Source organism: Xenopus tropicalis, chromosome 7, assembly GCF_000004195.4.
Source record: "Xenopus tropicalis strain Nigerian chromosome 7, UCB_Xtro_10.0, whole genome shotgun sequence".
In the NCBI taxonomy this organism is placed as follows: Eukaryota; Metazoa; Chordata; class Amphibia; order Anura; family Pipidae; genus Xenopus; species Xenopus tropicalis.
This window is the reverse complement of record NC_030683.2, coordinates 95,494,878-95,513,367: the sequence shown is the minus strand read 5'-3', so window position 1 is coordinate 95,513,367 and position 18,490 is coordinate 95,494,878. Positions and strand designations below refer to the sequence as shown.

General features: G+C 37.8%; 1 protein-coding gene across 7 annotated transcripts in view; it reads left to right on the top strand.

Annotated features, from left to right (window-relative positions):
• prdm2 (PR domain containing 2, with ZNF domain) overlaps positions 1-16,501 on the top strand; it is a 66,059-nt gene extending 49,558 nt beyond the window's left edge. For 5 of the 7 annotated variants that reach the window (XM_031904876.1, XM_031904877.1, XM_031904878.1 and 2 more), the window contains 3 exons: positions 5,168-5,272; positions 6,597-10,794; positions 15,027-16,501. In XM_031904876.1, coding sequence (XP_031760736.1) covers positions 5,168-5,272; positions 6,597-10,794; positions 15,027-15,039 — 4,316 coding nt within the window. In that variant the 3' untranslated portion in view covers positions 15,040-16,501. 7 annotated transcript variants of the gene reach the window in all.
• The last annotated feature ends 1,989 nt before the right edge of the window (positions 16,502-18,490 follow it).

The following is an 18,490-nucleotide window of genomic DNA, read 5'->3' as shown; positions in this document are numbered from 1 at the left end:
ACCACCTATTTTGCATTTTTATGCATTTTTAAAAACACAGCTAAGTGCTTTTTTTTGTCAGTTCCAAAAGCACCTCTTTTCTACTGAATTCTGAACGCAACTCAAGTGCAAGAAAATGCAGCATATTGTGTCTCAAAAAAAGTGATGAAATGCAAATAGACACGAGTACAGCTAGGCAGAATATAATAGAATCAATAAACAGATGTGTTTAGGTGCGCTCAAATATGCTTTGTCATGAGCACGTCAAATGTATAACACATAAACGTCAAAACGCATAAAACCAAAAGCACGTGAGTACATGCCTGAAGCTGGCCATACACATACAGATATTATCATCTGATAACTTGGCCTTTGTATCTGTTGGTGTGTGCGTTATTGTTCCATGGATATCCATTGCTTCTGCAACAGGTTTGGAAGTTTTTCAGGTTGTTTCTTTAATATGAAAGTCTGTCTGTATGTGTACAGCCACTATTGACCGAACACTAGCATGCTCTTTCCAGACGATTAATATCCGACTGCTGTCTTTGCAATGGTCCTTCTGATGGCTTATGTTTTCTACATATAATAGCAGTCTTCATGTTAATCATTTATTGTTCTTTATGACCATCTGGAATAGTACAACATCTATATAGGTTTGTTGGTACATTAATACATGGTTTGTGTATTCATTTTATCTGGTAGTTTACACAGATGACAGCAGAAAACTGCTTTGGTGTATTAAATGTTTAAAACAGCACCTGGTAAACAGTGTTTTAGAGCAATCATATAATAGTGTTTACAGTGAGTTGTTTGCATTTTAGCTTTTGGTTATTTCACTTGAAAACTAGTGGAATGTCATTTGATGAGCTCACCTGATTATAAGCAATGATATATTTAATTATATATATATATGCATTCCCTTAGCAATAACATTGCCTTAAACTAATGTTTTCAGATAGTACACCTGAAATAAAAGCCTTTTTTTCCAATTGCTCTGTTTACTTTACAATTTTTGTAATATTAAAGTGTAACGCTTCATTTTTTACATCCTCATGTCACTCTACCTAGAGCATCTCTTGGAGGGGGTCACTGACTCTCTAATCCAGAGATCGACAACATTTTTTTTTACTTGTGAGCCACACAAGCATAGTAAACGTTCTTTGGGGATGCCAAATAAGGGCTGTGATTGGCTATTATTTAGCTTCATGTGGCCTGTTAACCTGCAGGAGGCTCTTCTTGGAGTAAAACTGTGTCTCTGTGCTTCCAAAATTTAACTCTAAGCCAGAAATGTAAAAATGGGCACCTACTTTGAGGCCACTGGGAGCAACATTTTTGGCCCTGCTGAGCAATATAAGCCTGACTCGGCTTATACTCAATTCAGGTGCCATGGGTCTCTCCAGACTAGCACCCTCTGTCCTTTGTGTGCAAATTAGGCCACCCGCAACCAGACCATCCAGTGCCCTGGCCCGCTACCAAATTCATCTTCATCTACCATCCTCACCTGTCCCATTCTGCACTAGACATTGTACTTTATATTCTATATAAAGTGTATATAGTTTTGAAGGATTTTAACTTTTTGTGTTTTAGCTTGGTTGCTGATTGAGCTAAGGGGGTAGTACTCTTATGGTATCATTGTTGATTTTTGTTGACCCTCTTCTCCACTTACAGAGCTAGTTTACTGTTTTTCTTTTAAATAAATATTTAAAAACATATACCCCACTGATGCCTCATTTAATGTAATATTATTGGTATTTATTTTGATTATTGAAACTTAGCAGTAGCTGCTGCATTTCCCACCCTAGGCCTATAATCGAGTCAATATGTTTTTGGGTTTTTTTTAGGTAAAATTGGGTACCTCGGCTTATACTCGAGTATATACGGTATCTCTTTTATTAAAGGCAGCTTTTATAATTGACACAATAATTCCTAACATGCTGCTGAGAAATGTAACTAATGTAGCAAATTTTACAAATTCTGTCTGCCCCTGTATTGCTAAACTGTTTGAGAGAGGATTATTAGAATTAAATTTTAGAAAAACAGTTGGAAAATAATCGAAATAAGCCTTTATTACTGGTGTACTTGCTGGAAACAACTGAACTTGTAAACAAATCCTTCAAAGGTGACTTTATTTGTACAGTGATCTAATCTGATACTGTGTGTTTAACGGACTATTTAGATAGAAATGATGTCATACATATGAGTCTTTGGTGTCCATAAGCAGACTGATGGCAATATAAATCCTCAGGCTGTGACCAGTCTGTTGTCCTACATTTGTTCAGCTGTAATCTATGATATTGAATTTCTTTTTGCATTAAAACTCCTGAATTTGAATTATGGTTTCAAAAACTCAAATGTTTGATATTTATTTAGTGCAAATCTGAAAAACTTGAATGTAAAACTTCACAGTCTAAAAGCTTGTGAGCTTGTAGAAGTCAGTGGGAGCTGCCATAGGCAACATGTTTTTTCAGTTGGGAGTTTTTCAACTTTTTTTCTTTAAGCTTTCTTTAAAGCTTATAGAACCATTAAAATTATGAGTATAATACAAATTCGATGAATTGATTTTTTTTCACAGCTTAATTCGATTAATTTTTTTATTTCATTTTTTTTTCTACAACACAAAGTTTACTAAAATTTCAAGTTTATTTGAATGGGGGGGAGGGGGGACTCTAGAATTCACAAAAATTGATAAGCCTTCTTGTGAAAAGCAGTGTCATACATTTTGCCTCATCTGTTATCACTTTAGGCTAAAGTCATCTTTTATTGACTTGAATGGTAAAACCCTGCCAGTATTGGTGCTTTTCAGCTTTAAAACCCTCAGCTGTTTTGGGGCTTTACAGTAGCAGCCCTTGAAATTACAGCATCCTAGCAACACAGTTATTTAAGGAAATGATATTAAATGCATGACTGTGCTTACCTGGGATAACTTGACACGTGGACATATTTACATTGGTTTGCTAAAGAATACGAACCGATTCAAGACCTTTTCTCATTTTACTAAATAAGTAATATTTAAGTTCCAATGCCCTGAAACTCAAAATGTAGTTTTTAATTTGATGCTGACATATGTTGGTGAGAAAAAAGTGGCATATACTTGTGTAAGTATTTATTCCCTCATACTTTCTTATTTTGATAAAACCATCTTTAAGCACAAATCACTAGTATTTACCTACTACAAATAATGCATTCTTCCAGGCAGATTTGCTTCAAGTAATTTGTGATGCTTGTGCCTCCGTTTTTAAATAGTACCATAGTTTCAGGATCAAGGAAATGTTATTATTTTTGCTCGTGTCATTCGAATTTTATTTTGGCTTTTGTTTTGAATCACTGTCCTGAACAGCTATAGTCTGACAGGGCTGTTATGAGGGCCAAGTAACGACTGATCCACTTTCCTCAGCCCGCTTCTGTTTGGCACACTTCTGCTTTGGATAATCCAGTAGGCTCCAAACCTGTGCTGATGATGGCAAATTTGTTCCTTAATTCCACCTTTTGTGCCATTCTCAGCTAATCCAAAGTAATAGACACATTCATTCATATCTCATCTTCCATTCTTTGTCTACCCCATGCCCTTTCTCACCTCATTTCTTGCCACAGCATGCCATTTTATTTTTTTTTACCAACCTCTCTCGATCCACTATTTTGTCCTCGTGCTTACCACCTTGTATCATTATATCCTCCTTTTAGCTGTGCTTTATAATTATTTTATTTCCTGCCAGCCCCATCTTCTGTCATTAAGGAAAAGGACACTTAATTCAGAAGCATGGCTGAAGCTTTTACTTTTGATGTTTGCTTCTGTACTGTTCAGTCCTATTAAATGCAGTATTGGCATCTTTTACATAGCTCTGTAACACCACCTTATAGTGCTACAGGATTTTTTGATACATATAAGCCACTTTTGTTTCCTTTTCCCCACTGCTAGAGAGGGCATAATCAAGATCTACATAAGTTGTGTGTATTCATAAAGTGCTGCTCCATATGTAGAGTTTGAGTTAATAAATAAAAATATAATGGAATAAAATATTTGCTATATTAGGAAAAGTATATTATTTTTCAAAATACAAGTCTTCATAACATGCATCTATAACAGCATTTCACATACCATTAGATTGTAAGCTCCTGTGAGCGGGGCCGTTATTGTAAGATCCCTGTTCATTATAACTAATTTACAGCACTGCATAACTGGCTATTGCTATAAAATTAAGAATGAAAATATGCATCTTTAACCAAATTTCAGATATATATACTTTTATGGATGTTTCAAATAAATGCAACACGGTCTCTCCGGCTGTTTCTGCAGCATTTTCGATGCTCTCTACCCCCCTACTGCTGAGACGTTTTAGCTTTTAAACAAGCAGTTTTCTGGATGTGTTCTTTCTATTATTTGGATCATAATACCTTTAAAACTGCTAAAAAACTCAAAGGAATTAAACTTAAAGGGGTTGTTTTGCCAAAAGATCTATGCAGCTTAGTTAGGATCAAGTACAAAGTACTGTATTATTACAGAAAAAAGAAAACAATTAAAAGAAAAAAAAAATGGAATTGTTTGCCTAAATATGACTCTGGAAGGTGACCATACTTTATTTCAGTGCTTGATTTTCATGATTATAGGTTTCCATATAAAAGATCCCATAAATGTATATCCAAACTTATTATTTTCCATACTCTGCATGACTTTGTGACCCTTTCTTCAACCTGTCAGCCTCAGGCACATGAATTTAATTCCCAAGTAAAACAGTCTTCTGCTGTGTACTCTAGATGAAAATGTGATGGTTTGCAAATGTAATTTGAGAGCACATTGCTTCATGGTGATGCAGTTTGCAGTGGTCTTTCTAGTTTTTCAGGTAGCAAGGTTTGATGCAGAGCTCTGTGCACAAAAGGTTCTCTACCAATGTTAGTGGCAATCTCATAGCTAGCTTATTGTAATTGCATATTGTGGTAGAACTGGGAGACTGTGGGAAAGTTCGGCTTCTGTAACGATAAAAATCAGGAATAGAAAGGTAGTTGTTGTATCTGTTTAAGGTGCAAAATCAAGAAAAATCATGAAATAGTTGTAATATTGGTTGTGGTATGGTTTTTTTTTTTTTAATATTACTACTAAAGGAAAACCCAAATTACTGAATTTTAGAACTTAAGCAAAGCCACATTTTATACTAGTGAAAATTTGTAATTTCTAAAACTCTTCTCTTTACAGGCAGAAGGAAAACACTCAATGGTAAAAAGAAGATCAACTTAGAAAAGCAAGAAGAGAAGAGTGTTAGTGATCTCATTTCTGCCAAAATGAAGGATTCACCAGGCAGTAAGACACAATGAATACAAATATATATTGCATGGTATTCAGAACAATTGAAACGATTTTCTTGCAAATTTGTTGCACAACCCAAATGACCCTGTTTAGTCAGAGCTGAAGTAAGTCACTAACTGGAAAGGACTGGTTATTGCTAAAACCATGGACTTCGCTTGTTACAAATGGCATTACAAGGTTTACTTGCATAAGCTGCATCAAAACAGCAATATTGTTTATGAATATTTTTATCAGTGCTAAACTCTTCACTCAATTAATTTTATATATATATATATATATATATATATATATATGTAACTGTTCTACATGTAATATTATAGGGAATTGATCTGCAGCTGCCCTGGCTGTGCATTAATAGCTAGCAGCTGATTTATAAAATATTGAACTGCTGGGAATCCACCAGGATTTCCTAGTTCAATGCCTTTTGTATTTCCCATGTTTAAGAACATTATCTTGATAGTCAGTAAATTTATCAAAGGACATACATTTGGCAATGTGTTAGAATGTGTTTTGTTGCTTTTAGCAGGGCTGGAATTAGGGGCAGGCAGAAAAAGCACATGCCTAGGGCACAACTGAGGGGGCACTGGACACATACTTCTTCTGCATGCTGTGCCCTAGTTGGAGTGTTGTACAGAAAAGAAACATCAGCCCAAAATTCAGTGTGGTTAGAAGGAACTTACTGTGACAATATACATATCCAACACATACCCTGTTTGTTGACCATGTATAAATTGCCCCTGGACATATGAACAAAAACATAGCCTATACTCTGGCTTGAGTGAAATACAGATTCTTACTTTACTGACCAATATATTTCTTAGGGCTATGGTACCCTGGGTGTATTTGAGCAGTTATAACCTTGTGCAATATTTGGCCCAGCAGCTTAAATTGTAATTATAGACTTTCATGTTAATTGCTGTGGCCCTCCTGGTGCACCTGCGGATCAATTGATAATCACTCAGAAATGTATCTGTGAGTGTTTGAGTGGTAATCTCCTGATCAGCAATACATGACTGTCTGAGTGAATATCATTAAACTCTATAAAGAGACAATTTTGAGTGTTCATGTCAAACGAATTGTGCAGATAGCAAATACTTGGATTTGTAAAAGCGCATTCTTGTTGTTATATGTAAGAAAATCACACCAGATAAGTAGCAGTTATTGGCTTCTATATTTTGGTGGTTATTGTATATAGGCTATTACCCAAGCCCCACCCCTTTCACTACTAAAGTATGTGTGGCTTCTAACTTGTTCATGCCTGCTTTTTGCTATTTGGAAAATTAATTCCCATGTAATATTTTGTTTTATTTGTTTACAGTTCCCAATGAAGAGGATGTAAAGCCTCTGGGTTCCCCTATTCTTTCTCTTGAGCAGACTGCTGTGATCCAAGAAATGGTAAACCAGAATGTCCTTCCAGAGCACGTCTCCATTTCTACCCATGAGGTTAATATTACAGAAGAAGAAAGTGCTTTAACTGAACAGATGGATTTTGATGACTTGCACAAAGACAGTTCTGAGTCAGTGAATCAGGAGGAGGAAAATGGTGAAATGTTCGAAGAAATTAAAAGTACATCTGATGAAACTCCAGAGGGCTCCCCTAAAAAGAAACTAACTGCTAAAATCTCGAAACCTAAAGTTGATGTCAATGGGGAATTAACAGAAGGTTTTATGTATCCATGCCAACACTGTGAGAGAAAATTCACAACTAAACAAGGTCTTGAGCGTCATATGCATATACATGTTTCGACTGTTAATCATGCGTTTAAATGCAGATACTGTGGGAAAGCATTTGGTACTCAGATAAATCGTAGGAGACATGAGCGGCGCCATGAAGCTGGACCAAAAAGAAAAACTTTAATTGTATCCACATCCAGTGAATTTGGTCAGAAGCACATCATTGATTCCCTTAATGCGACTGAGGAAAATAACAGTCCTAGAATCCATTGTAAAACAAATGAATCTGATAGGGAAATGTCTTTTCTTTCAGACGAAAATTGTGAATCCAGAGAAATGCATCCCTGTAAATACTGTAAGAAAATATTTGGAACACATACAAACATGCGTCGGCATCAGCGCAGGGTTCATGAGCGTCATCTTATTCCTAAGGGTGTAAGGCGAAAAGGAAGTCTGCTAGAAGACCCACAGTTACAGACTGAGCAGACACCACCAGCTGAAAATATATATGTTGCAAATACAGAAATTGAGGAAGATGGGGAAGCTGATGATGTGTACATTATGGATATCTCAAACAATATATCAGAAAACCTTACTTACTATATTGATGGCAGAATACAGTCAAACAGTACCGGTAGCAGTTGTGATGTGATAGAAGTGGAAACTAACTCAGCAGATGTTCTGGGGCTTAATTGTTTACTTACACCTATTAAGGTGGAAGTTTCTCAAAATATCAAACCGCTACAGTCAGTCAGTGTGCCAGATAATGCACTTAATGACTCTCCTTGCTGTGGAAATAAGGAACCAAAAAAGAGAAGAACTATAAGCCCTCCTCTTTTAACAAAAATAAAGACTGAAGTTGAACTTGAGCCAATAACACCTTCTTGTTCTATCAGTATCCCACTAAGTGTATCTGTGAGTGATAACCTATCATTTCAAAAAGAAAAAAATGTCTATTTGTCTTCAAAGCTGAAACAGCTTCTTCAAATGCAAGACAGCAATAAGTCTCAGGTTAGTCCCTCATTGGTGTCAGAGGTTCCTAAATCAGGAGCAGCTGTTTCCTCTTTGTCAACAGTGTCCAACAGGTTTAAAAGGCGTACAGCTTCTCCTCCCAATTCTCCCCAACACAGTCCAGGATCTAAAGAATTTGTGAAACAAGTAGATGGGAAAACAGCATGGACTGAAGTATTAGGCCCAAAAGTGCCAAAATTTGAAAGCCTTGACAGCTCTCCTGCCTGGAGTTTATCTGGCAAAGAGGAGAGAGACAGTACTAGTCCACTGTGTTCCGAAGAATTAAAATTGTCTAAAGACTGGGTGTCAAATTCAGCATTTGGTAGCTCTTTCTTCCAGCAACCATTGGATTTATCTAGTGGAGTAAAACAAAAATCAGAAAGCCGCAGCCAGTCACAAGTTACTTGGGAATCTGTACTTGATCTTAGTGTAAATAGAAAGGCCGGTAGTGATTCTGACACAAAGGAATTCAAAGGGAGTAACTTGTGCATTGGTATTAAAAAGAAAAAACCCACCACGTGCATGCTGAAAAAGGTCCTATTAAATGAATATGATGCAATAGAAATTACAGGGGAAAATAATCCGCAGTCAGAAAGCAATCTGCACCTCTGTAAATCTGAAGATCAGAGACTAGTGTTGGACTTTGGTACTAGTTCAAGTGGTGAAGAAATATCTCTTCCTCCTGATGATCCTTCACCTCCCCCAGCAGAGAACACACATGTTGCTGTTAGTCACTCGCCACCCATTCTCACTTCATCAGAGGGGCATCTTAGTCCTACTCCTCCTTCATTTTTGACAGATGCAACATCGCCACCATCCCTTTTAACCACCACTCTTCCTTCACTCCCAGATTCTTTATGCAGTGTGCCCCCTACGCCATCTTGTCCATCATCCATCTCCGCTAGTACACAGTCACCACTGCCTGTTCTTTCACCTACTGCATCACCTTCCCCACCCCCTTCTCCTACTGATGATCCCTCAGTCTCTGCTTCACCTGGTCCTCCAACCCTCTCATCTTCATCTCCCACTTCATCATCTTCATCCTCCTCCTCATCCTGTTCATCTCCTCCCCCTTTGTCTGTAGCTTCATATGTTGTGTCACCTTCTATAAATTCGGAATCTTCTGCAGTTGTATTTATTAAACAAGAGAAGATTGAGGAAGAGGTGACACAGATGAAGGAAAAGCAATCCTTTAATGAGAGTTTTAATAAAAGTTTTGTCTGCAATGTTTGCGAATCACCCTTTGTCTCTATTAAAGACCTCGCCAAACATATTTTTGTGCATGCTGAAGACTGGCCCTTCAAATGTGAATTTTGTGTACAGCTTTTTAAAGATGTGCCAAATCTGTCCGAACACCGTCTTTTGCTACATGGCGTTGGAAAGATTTTCGTTTGTTCTTTATGCAAAAAGGAATTTGCCTTCCTTTGTAACTTGCAGCAGCATCAACAAGATTTGCATGCAGATAAAGAGTACAGCCATCAAGAACTGGAAAGTGGAGCTCTAAGACCACAAAACTATACAGATCCCAGTAAGGCAAATGCAGTTCACAGTGAGAGCTTGGACAATGATCCCATGACTCCAAATCTGGACGATGATGGGGATTTAAATGATTCATCTGAAGAACTATATACAACCATAAAAATCATGGCATCAGGTGAAAAAACAAAAGATCATGATATTCGAATGGGTCTTAACCAGAACTACCCTAGCTTTAAGCCTCCACCTTTTCAGTACCACAACAAAAATCCAATGGGTATTGGAGCAACTGCAACTAATTTCACTACTCACAATATTCCACAAACTTTTACTACTGCTATTCGTTGCACTAAATGTGGAAAAGGCGTTGACAACATGCCGGAATTGCACAAACATATATTAGTATGCGCTTCTGCAAGTGACAAAAAGAGATACACCCCTAAAAAGAATCCAATTCCTCTGAGACAGACTGTGCAGCCTAAAAATGGGGTTGTCATTTTAGAGGCCTCTGCTAAAAATTCATTTCGCCATATGGGACAACCTAAAAAGCTTAATTTTACCATTGAGATTGGTAAATTATCTTCAAACAAGCTCAAACTAAGTGCTTTTAAAAAGAAAAATCAGCTTGTCCATAAAGCAATATTGCAGAAAAATAAGGCTGCTAAACAAAAGACAGGTTTTAAAGCAAATATGGCAACAGATCCGGAGTCTCACGTTTGCCCTTATTGTAACAGAGAGTTTACGTATATCAGAAGTTTAAATAAGCATGCGTCATTTAGCTGTCCAAAGAAGCCAGCCTCCCCTACTTCAAAAAAACACGTTTCTAAGTCATCAAAGAAAGCACGTTCCACTTTTTCTTCCTCTACCAAGAAACACAAAGTCAGCAGCACACGGAGAACAGCAGATGCAGAGATTAAAATGCAAAGCACAGAGACAAATTTAGGAAAAACTAGAGCAAGGAGCTTAGGACCTACACCAGTTCAATTACCTTCTCTGCCTAACAAGCCCAAACAAAGTCTGAAATATGCACCTCAGGTTAAATCCAAAAAACAGAATGTTATAAGGAACTCTAGTCCCATGAGAACAGCCAAAAATCATGCTCCTCATGAGGGAAAGAAAGCAAAAAAAGCAGCACTGAATAATTTGACATCATCCATTGGCAAAGCACCAAAAAAACTTCATGTCCGAGTCCAGAAGAGTAAACTGCAAAATAAATCCATAGCAAAAAAGAAACAGTCTGACAAATTGTATGCTAAATCAAGGAAAAGAATTGGTGGACCTATCACAAGAAGCTCCCAGCAGACTGCAGACCCAGTGGATAAGAGAGAAGACACACAGGGAAAGCCAGATTCTAGGTGATAATCTCTTGCTTTTTTTTTCTGAGCACAAATGTAGCGTTGGCCAGATGACATTTATATGAGAAATCTAGGTTACTAAATTTAAAGGAGGTATAATACAAAGCTGAAAATACACTAACACATAGATTTACACGTAGATTATATTCATTCTACAGTTTATTCTTGTTTTACATCTATAGCATTGCTTATGCGTTAAAAACTAAAATAGATTTTTATGGATATAAGAAAAATGGTGATTAGCCTATTCAGTAGCGCTGAACTACACCTTCCTGAGTCTTCAGTGGGGTAGTTCACCTTAGTTACATTTTCGTATGTTATAGAATGCAATTCTTAACAACTTTTGAATTGGTCTTTATTTATTATTTCCTGTATGGTTTTTAATTATTTGTTGTCTTGTATTTGTTTATTCTTGTAATAATATAATATGCAAGAACCACAGCTTGTACAATATATCATTATAAATTGTGCTTTGCAAGTTTACATCTGTCATATTAAACTTGAGGACAATAAGAAATAATAAACTGTACCCTGTACTTTGAAATTTTAGGATAACAGGTTGCCTAGTTTGATGTCCTGTAGAAAAGCAAGTGATCTGTGACCATGTGTCCTTATATGTTTATGGAACTTAGCTTATACAGATATAGGACCTGTTATCTAGAATGCTCAGGACCTGGGGTTTTCTGGATAAGGGGTCTTTCTGTAATTTGGATCTCCATACCTTAAAGGCTCTGACACATGGGGAGATTAGTAGCCCGTGACAAATCGCCCTTGTCACAGGTGACTAATCTCCCTGAAATGCCATCCCACCGGCGAGAATGTAAATAAGGGATCCCATACCTGTAATATAAGTTCACCTTTAAATTAACTTTTAGTATGATTTAGACTGTCATTTTGAGACAGTTTGCATTTTATCATATTGTACTATAATGTATTTGGGTATTATTTAGTTTGGAATTTCATCAGCTATCTGATTGCCAGGGCTAAATAAACCCTAGCAACCGTAGTGATTTTGGTAACAGACTGGAATACAAAAGAGAGGGCCTAAATAGAAAGATTAAATGAAATGAAAAATAAAATCGTAACCTCACCAAGAAATTGCTTATTTCTGTCTGATGCACTCAGTGAGCCCCATATGGAACGAGAGACGGGCAGAAGGCATATAATTTAAAATCTATTAAAATGAATACCAATTAAAAAGTTGTTCATTCTACATATTGGTTTACATTATGCCGTGTACTGTATTTTACATCTATAGCATTGCTTATGTGTTAAAAACTAAAATAGATTTTTAAGGATATAAGAAAAATGGTGTTCAGCCTATTCAGTATCGCTGAACTACACCTCCCTAGGTCTTCAGTGGGGTAGTTACATTTTAGTATGTTATAGAATACAATTCTTAACATCTTTATTATTTCCTATATGTTTTTAATTACCGTATATACTCGAGTATAAGCCGATCCGAATATAAGCCGAGGTACCTAATTTTACCTAAGAAAACTGGAAAAACTTATTGACTCGAGTATAAGCCGACTCCCCCAGCTACATGGGAGTAGGAGAAACAATAGGTTACCTCAAAGCAGTTCTAATGTGTAGCACTTGCTCCTTCTGAAAGCTCAGAGCATACTGTGGCATCTCTTAATGGTACAACGATGCGTCGCTTACGATGCCGCGATCACGCATATAATATATACAGACTGTTATAACTCTACAACATAGCGGGACAGCCCAATACAAAAGAGAAATGAACTACTACTCCCACATCCCCACACTAACAGCAGTCCAAGGGTGCTGGGAGTCACTAGCATATGTATAAAGCCTACCCCCCCCTTCAGTTTGTGTATTGCGCCCCCCCTGCCTGTGCTCTACACACTGCCTGCTCTGTCTGCACAGTCAACAGGTCGCTCTCCCACACTCGTCTTTCCTACAAGGGACTCCCAGGCCAGTTGCCCCTGCCTGCTCCCTCCCCCACTAAGTATAGTCCTACTGAGCCCCGGACATAACTGTACAACTGCAAAAACAGTGCCATGGAGAGGCATTAGCAGCGGGCACCTCTCTCTCTGTATCCCCGGGCACCCAGCACACTTACTTTGTCTGTAGCGCAGCTGTGGGAGAGCAGCAGACTTTGCCCCAGGATCCGGTCCACCTAGTTTTGATAGCTACCCATATCTTCGGTGAATGCGCACGGCATCGTAAGCAACGCATCACTGCTTACGATATCGCGCACATTCACCGAAGACACCGGCACGTACGTTCGGCCAGCTATGAGTTCGCACGCAACGAGCGAAGCGATTTACCGTATATATGCTAGTATATGCGCGAGTATAAGCCGAGGGTTACTTTTTCAGCTCATTTTTTGGGCTGAAAAACTCTGCTTATACTCGAGTATATACGGTATTTGTTGCCTTCTGCCTCTCTTCAAATTTTAAATAGGGGTCACTGACCCCCAGCAATCAAAGCATATTGCTCTTTAAGGCTACAGTTTTATTATTACTGTTACTTTTTATTACTTCTCTTTGTGTTCAGGTCCTCTTTTATTCATTTTCTCATTCACACCACTGCGTGGTTGCTAGAGTTAATGGAACCCTAGCAACTAGATAGCTGCCAGCATTTCAAAATGGAGTATGAAAAAATCTAAATTCAAAAACTACAAAAAAAATGTAAGACCAATTGCAAATTGTCTCACAGTGGCTGTGTACAACATGCTAAACATTAAAGGGGTGGTTCACTTTTAAGTTATGTTATAGAATAGCCTATCCTAAGCAACTTTTCAATTGGTCTTTATTTATTTTTTTATAGTTCCTGACGTTTTCTAATTTTTAAATGGTGGGTCACTGAACCCGGCAGCCATAAAAGTTTTGCTATTGTTACTTTTTATTACTTATCTTTCTATTCAGGTCCTCTACTATTCATATTCCAGTCTCTTTTTCAAACCAGGCAGTGTTTGCTAATGTAATTTGGACCCTAGCACCCAGATAATAAGTGGAATTCCAAATTGGAGAGTTACTAAACAAAAAGTGAAATCATTAAAAACCAACAAACAATGTAGATTCTCAGAATATTCTCTCTACAGCAGGGATCCCCAACCTTTTTTCCTGTGAGCCATACTCAAATGTAAAAAGAGTTGGGGAGCAACACAAGCATGAAAAATGTTCATGAGGGTGCGAAATAAGGGCTGTGATTTGCTATTTGGTAGCCCCTATGTGGACTGGCAGCCTACAGAAGGCTCTGTTTGGCTGTTATGGCTTTTATTCAACCAAAACTTGCCTTCAAGCCAGGAAATCAAAAATTGTTGGGGGGCAACATGTTGCTCCTGAGCCACTGGTTGGGGATCACTGCTCTATTTCATACTAAAAGCTACCTCAAAGGCGAACAGCCCTTTTAAAAAGTATGGGATGAAACTGCAATGCCCTGGGAGAGACACACATGCATAGGGAAAATATACAAACTCCCTGCAGATAATGCCTTAACTTAAAGGAGAAGGAAAGGCAAAGTCACTTGGGGGTGCCAAAATGTTAGGCACCCCCAAGTGACTTTAATCGCTTACCTTGTACCCCGGGCTGGTGCCCCTGTTAGGAGAGAACAGCACCAGCCCGGGGTACTTGGAGCGCTTCCTCCTTCCTGATCGATCGCGCGCGCATGCGCAGTAGAGTGAATAGTGGAACTTTAACAGAGAAGTCGGCTTTTCACTCTACTGTGCATGTGTTTGTCCGGGACAATTTGCTGGCGAGCGAATAGGAAGGAGGAAGCGCTGCGCTACAAGTACCCTGGGCTGGTGCTGTTTTCTCCTAACAGGGGCACCAGCCCGGGGTACAAGGTAAGCGATTTAAGTCACTTGGGGGTGCCTAACATTTTGGCACCCCCAAGTGACTTAGCCTTTCCTTGTCCTTTAAATCAAATCTAGAATCCCCCCCAAAAAAAACCCAATAAAACATTACAACCACTCTATCACATAATGCTACTTCTTCTATGGGGGTCAAATAATAACAAGCTGTGTACGGACACTTTTTGTTGCCATAATGGCTTATATAAAATAGACTAGATTAGTCCTAACCATGTAAGCAGCATAAACAAGATGTGATTGCCATGTGTTTTGATTTAATCTTTAAGGACATGAATAAGTTTAATAATTCAAGATGCTGTCTTTTTGCACTGACATTTTATTGGTGACCGTTGCCTGTTCTTCATTTAGTAATTCATGAATATAAATCATTTTATTCCCCCTTTTACAGGAACTTTCCTTAATATATGAATCCGTGTATTTTCATCTGTTGCGTATTGAAGTTCAAGCACTACAAGAACAAACAAGAAACTGCAAATCAATCTGCAACTGACAGACACTCAACCTTTGCAGTCATTTTACCACAAACTTGTAAAAGTTCTTAAAAAAAAATTGAATGTCATCTGGCATTGTGGAATCAAGGCTGTTCATTCCAAATGGATTCTGAAATGTTCACTGAAATTTGTTACCGTGAGTGTAACATTAAATGCAAATAACACTGCAGCATATGAGTAAAATGTGAATTGTGTCCTTTGTAAATGTTTGTTTGCATATTTTGGCAATTCAGGGTTTGAAAAAGAAATATTGCTTTTACACAATGAAGTAAGTAATGCACCAAATCAGGACAAACATTTTACTGCAACCTGCACTTACACCCATAATGCAGAATAACCATTAGAAATTTCTAGCTGAGCTTTCCAGCAGTAGTAGGCAGACACAGCAATTACAGTTTAGGTTTTTTACAACTGTTTTTACCAGGTCTTGGGTATTTTTTTTTTTAACTGTCTTGCTCAGAATTGAAGATATTTTGCTGATACCATGAAAGTTTTACTTCAAAACCCCCTTTCATAGGTAAGGCCCCCCCCCCTCCCCCCCACATTTGGTAAAAGCATTTAGGTCCTGGAATTGAGTTTGCTTACATATTGCACACCTAGTACTGTCGTTTAGGGAAAAGTTTGACTTTTTACAAATATTTCTACTCCTTTATTTGCCCGTACGCAATGCTACAATATGCCTGGGTTAGCAACGCATGGATAGCTGCCTTTATTTATCCCTTTTATTTGTTACCAGTTTAAAGAGTAAATCTACCTCCTAGACTGTAGTTCAACACTTGTTTGGTGAATATGTGCCACTTTATTGCTTTCACTATCATTCCCATTTTGTTACATTTCTCTAACGGGGACTTTTATGTTCAGAACGTGTATAAAGCATTTGTAGTAAGTAAAATTGAAAAAAAAAAGAATAAAATATTTAAAGTTTATTTAAATTGTTTTGGACACGTCAGTTGAGTATTATGTGATTTATTTGTCTAGCAACTCAGCTATATTTTCGGGGGTGTACTGTTCTGGAGTTTGCTATTGTGTTTTTTTTTTTTTATGTTTTTGTTTAGTTGGCAAGTGATTTTGAAAAATATATACTATTGGAATAATTACAGTTTGCATATTTGACATAAAACAAGCTTGTCACTGCTTTTAAACCTTTCAACACTGACAAATATATTTTACGTACACAAGTATACAACTGAGATGTGGTTTATGCTATTTTTATTCTGGCATGAAATCTTGTGATTGTCAGATGTGTTTTAAAATAAGATGAATTAAAAAAAAAAAAAAAAAAAGACTTTTATGCTGTTTCAAGCACTTAAGAATGGGGCTACCGTGATACCTTTTATATACTTGTAATCAATAAAAAGACTTTAATAAGCCATCTTTTTGAAGTTTATTACTTATTAAAGAAGAGTGAATAATTATGCACTTATTATTATTAAGCACTGACAGCTCCTCGATGTTAACCGAATGCACAGCACTAATTACTTTTTGTGAAACCAACTTTCTGCTCTCCGTTATTTACCTGTATTTGTCAGGGTCCCACATTGTAGTCTCGAGAGTGACATTAGACTTAGAAATATGGATTTTAGATTCCCTGCCTCCCCTGTGCCAGATGTCACTTCTAAAAGAGCGCTCTGAGAAGCTGTCACTAGCAAATAAAAGTTGGCTTTGGGAGAAAGTACCTTTTGTTTATTGTATTTTTTAAAGCCACACTGACACATAGTTACATAGTTACTACGGGTTGAAAAAAGACCAGTGTCCATCAAGTTCAACCCATCCAAGTAAACCCAACACACCTAACCCACACCTACCAATCTATACACTCACATACATACAGTGGTGTGAAAAACTATTTGCCCCCTTCCTGATTTCTTATTCTTTTGCATGTTTGTCACACAAAATGTTTCTGATCATCAAACACATTTAACTATTAGTCAAAGATAACACAAGTAAACACAAAATGCAGTTTTTAAATGAGGGTTTTTATTATTTAGGGAGAAAAAAAATCCAAACCTACATGGCCCTGTGTGAAAAAGTAATTGCCCCCTGAACCTAATAACTGGTTGGGCCACCCTTAGCAGCAATAACTGCAATCAAGCATTTGCGATAACTTGCAACGAGTCTTTTACAGCGCTCTGGAGGAATTTTGGCCCACTCATCTTTGCAGTATTGTTGTAATTCAGCTTTATTTGAGGGTTTTCTAGCATGAACCGCCTTTTTAAGGTCATGCCACAACATCTCAATAGGATTCAGGTCAGGACTTTGACTAGGCCACTCCAAAGTCTTCATTTTGTTTTTCTTCAGCCATTCAGAGGTGGATTTTCTGGTGTGTTTTGGGTCATTGTCCTGCTGCAGCGCCCAAGATCGCTTCAGCTTGAGTTGACGAACAGATGGCCGGACATTCTCCTTCAGGATTTTTTGGTAGACAGTAGAATTCATGGTTCCATCTATCACAGCAAGCCTTCCAGGTCCTGAAGCAGCAAAACAACCCCAGACCATCACACTACCACCACCATATTTTACTGTTGGTATGATGTTCTTTTTCTGAAATGCTGTTATTTTTACGCCAGATGTAACGGGACATGCACCTTCCAAAAAGTTCAACTTTTGTCTCGTCGGTCCACAAGGTATTTTCTCAAAAGTCTTGGCAATCATTGAGATGTTTTTTAGCAAAATTGAGACGAGCCATATGTTCTTTTTGCTTAAAAGTGGTTTGCGCCTTTTTTGCCCAGTGTCTTTCTTATGGTGGAGTCGTGAACACTGACCTTAATTGAGGCAAGTGAGGCCTGCAGTTCTTTAGATGTTGTCCTGGGGTTTTTTGTGGCCTCTCGGATGAGTTGTCTTTGCGCTCTTGGGGGAATTTTGGTCGGCCGGCCACTCCTGGGAAGGTTCACCACTGTTCCATGTTTTTGCCATTTGTGGATAATGGCTCTCACTGTGGTTCGCTGGAGTCCCAAAGCTTTAGAAATGGCTTTATAACCTTTACCAGACTGATAGATCTCAATTACTTTTGTTCTCATTTGTTCCTGAATTTCTTTGGATCTTGGCATGATGTCTAGCTTTTGAGGTGCTTTTGGTCTACTTCTCTGTGTCAGGTAGCTCCTATTTAAGTGATTTCTTGATTGAAACAGGTGTGGCAGTAATCAGGCCTGGGGGTGACTACAGAAATTGATATTGAAATTGAAAATTGAAATTGATAAACCACAGTTAAGTTATTTTTTAACAAGGGGGGCAATCACTTTTTCACACAGGGCCATGTAGATTTGGAGTTTTTTTTCTCCCTTAATAACGTAAACCTTCATTTAAAAACTGCATTTTGTGTTCAATTATGTTATCTTTGACTAATAGTTAACGGTTTTTGATGATC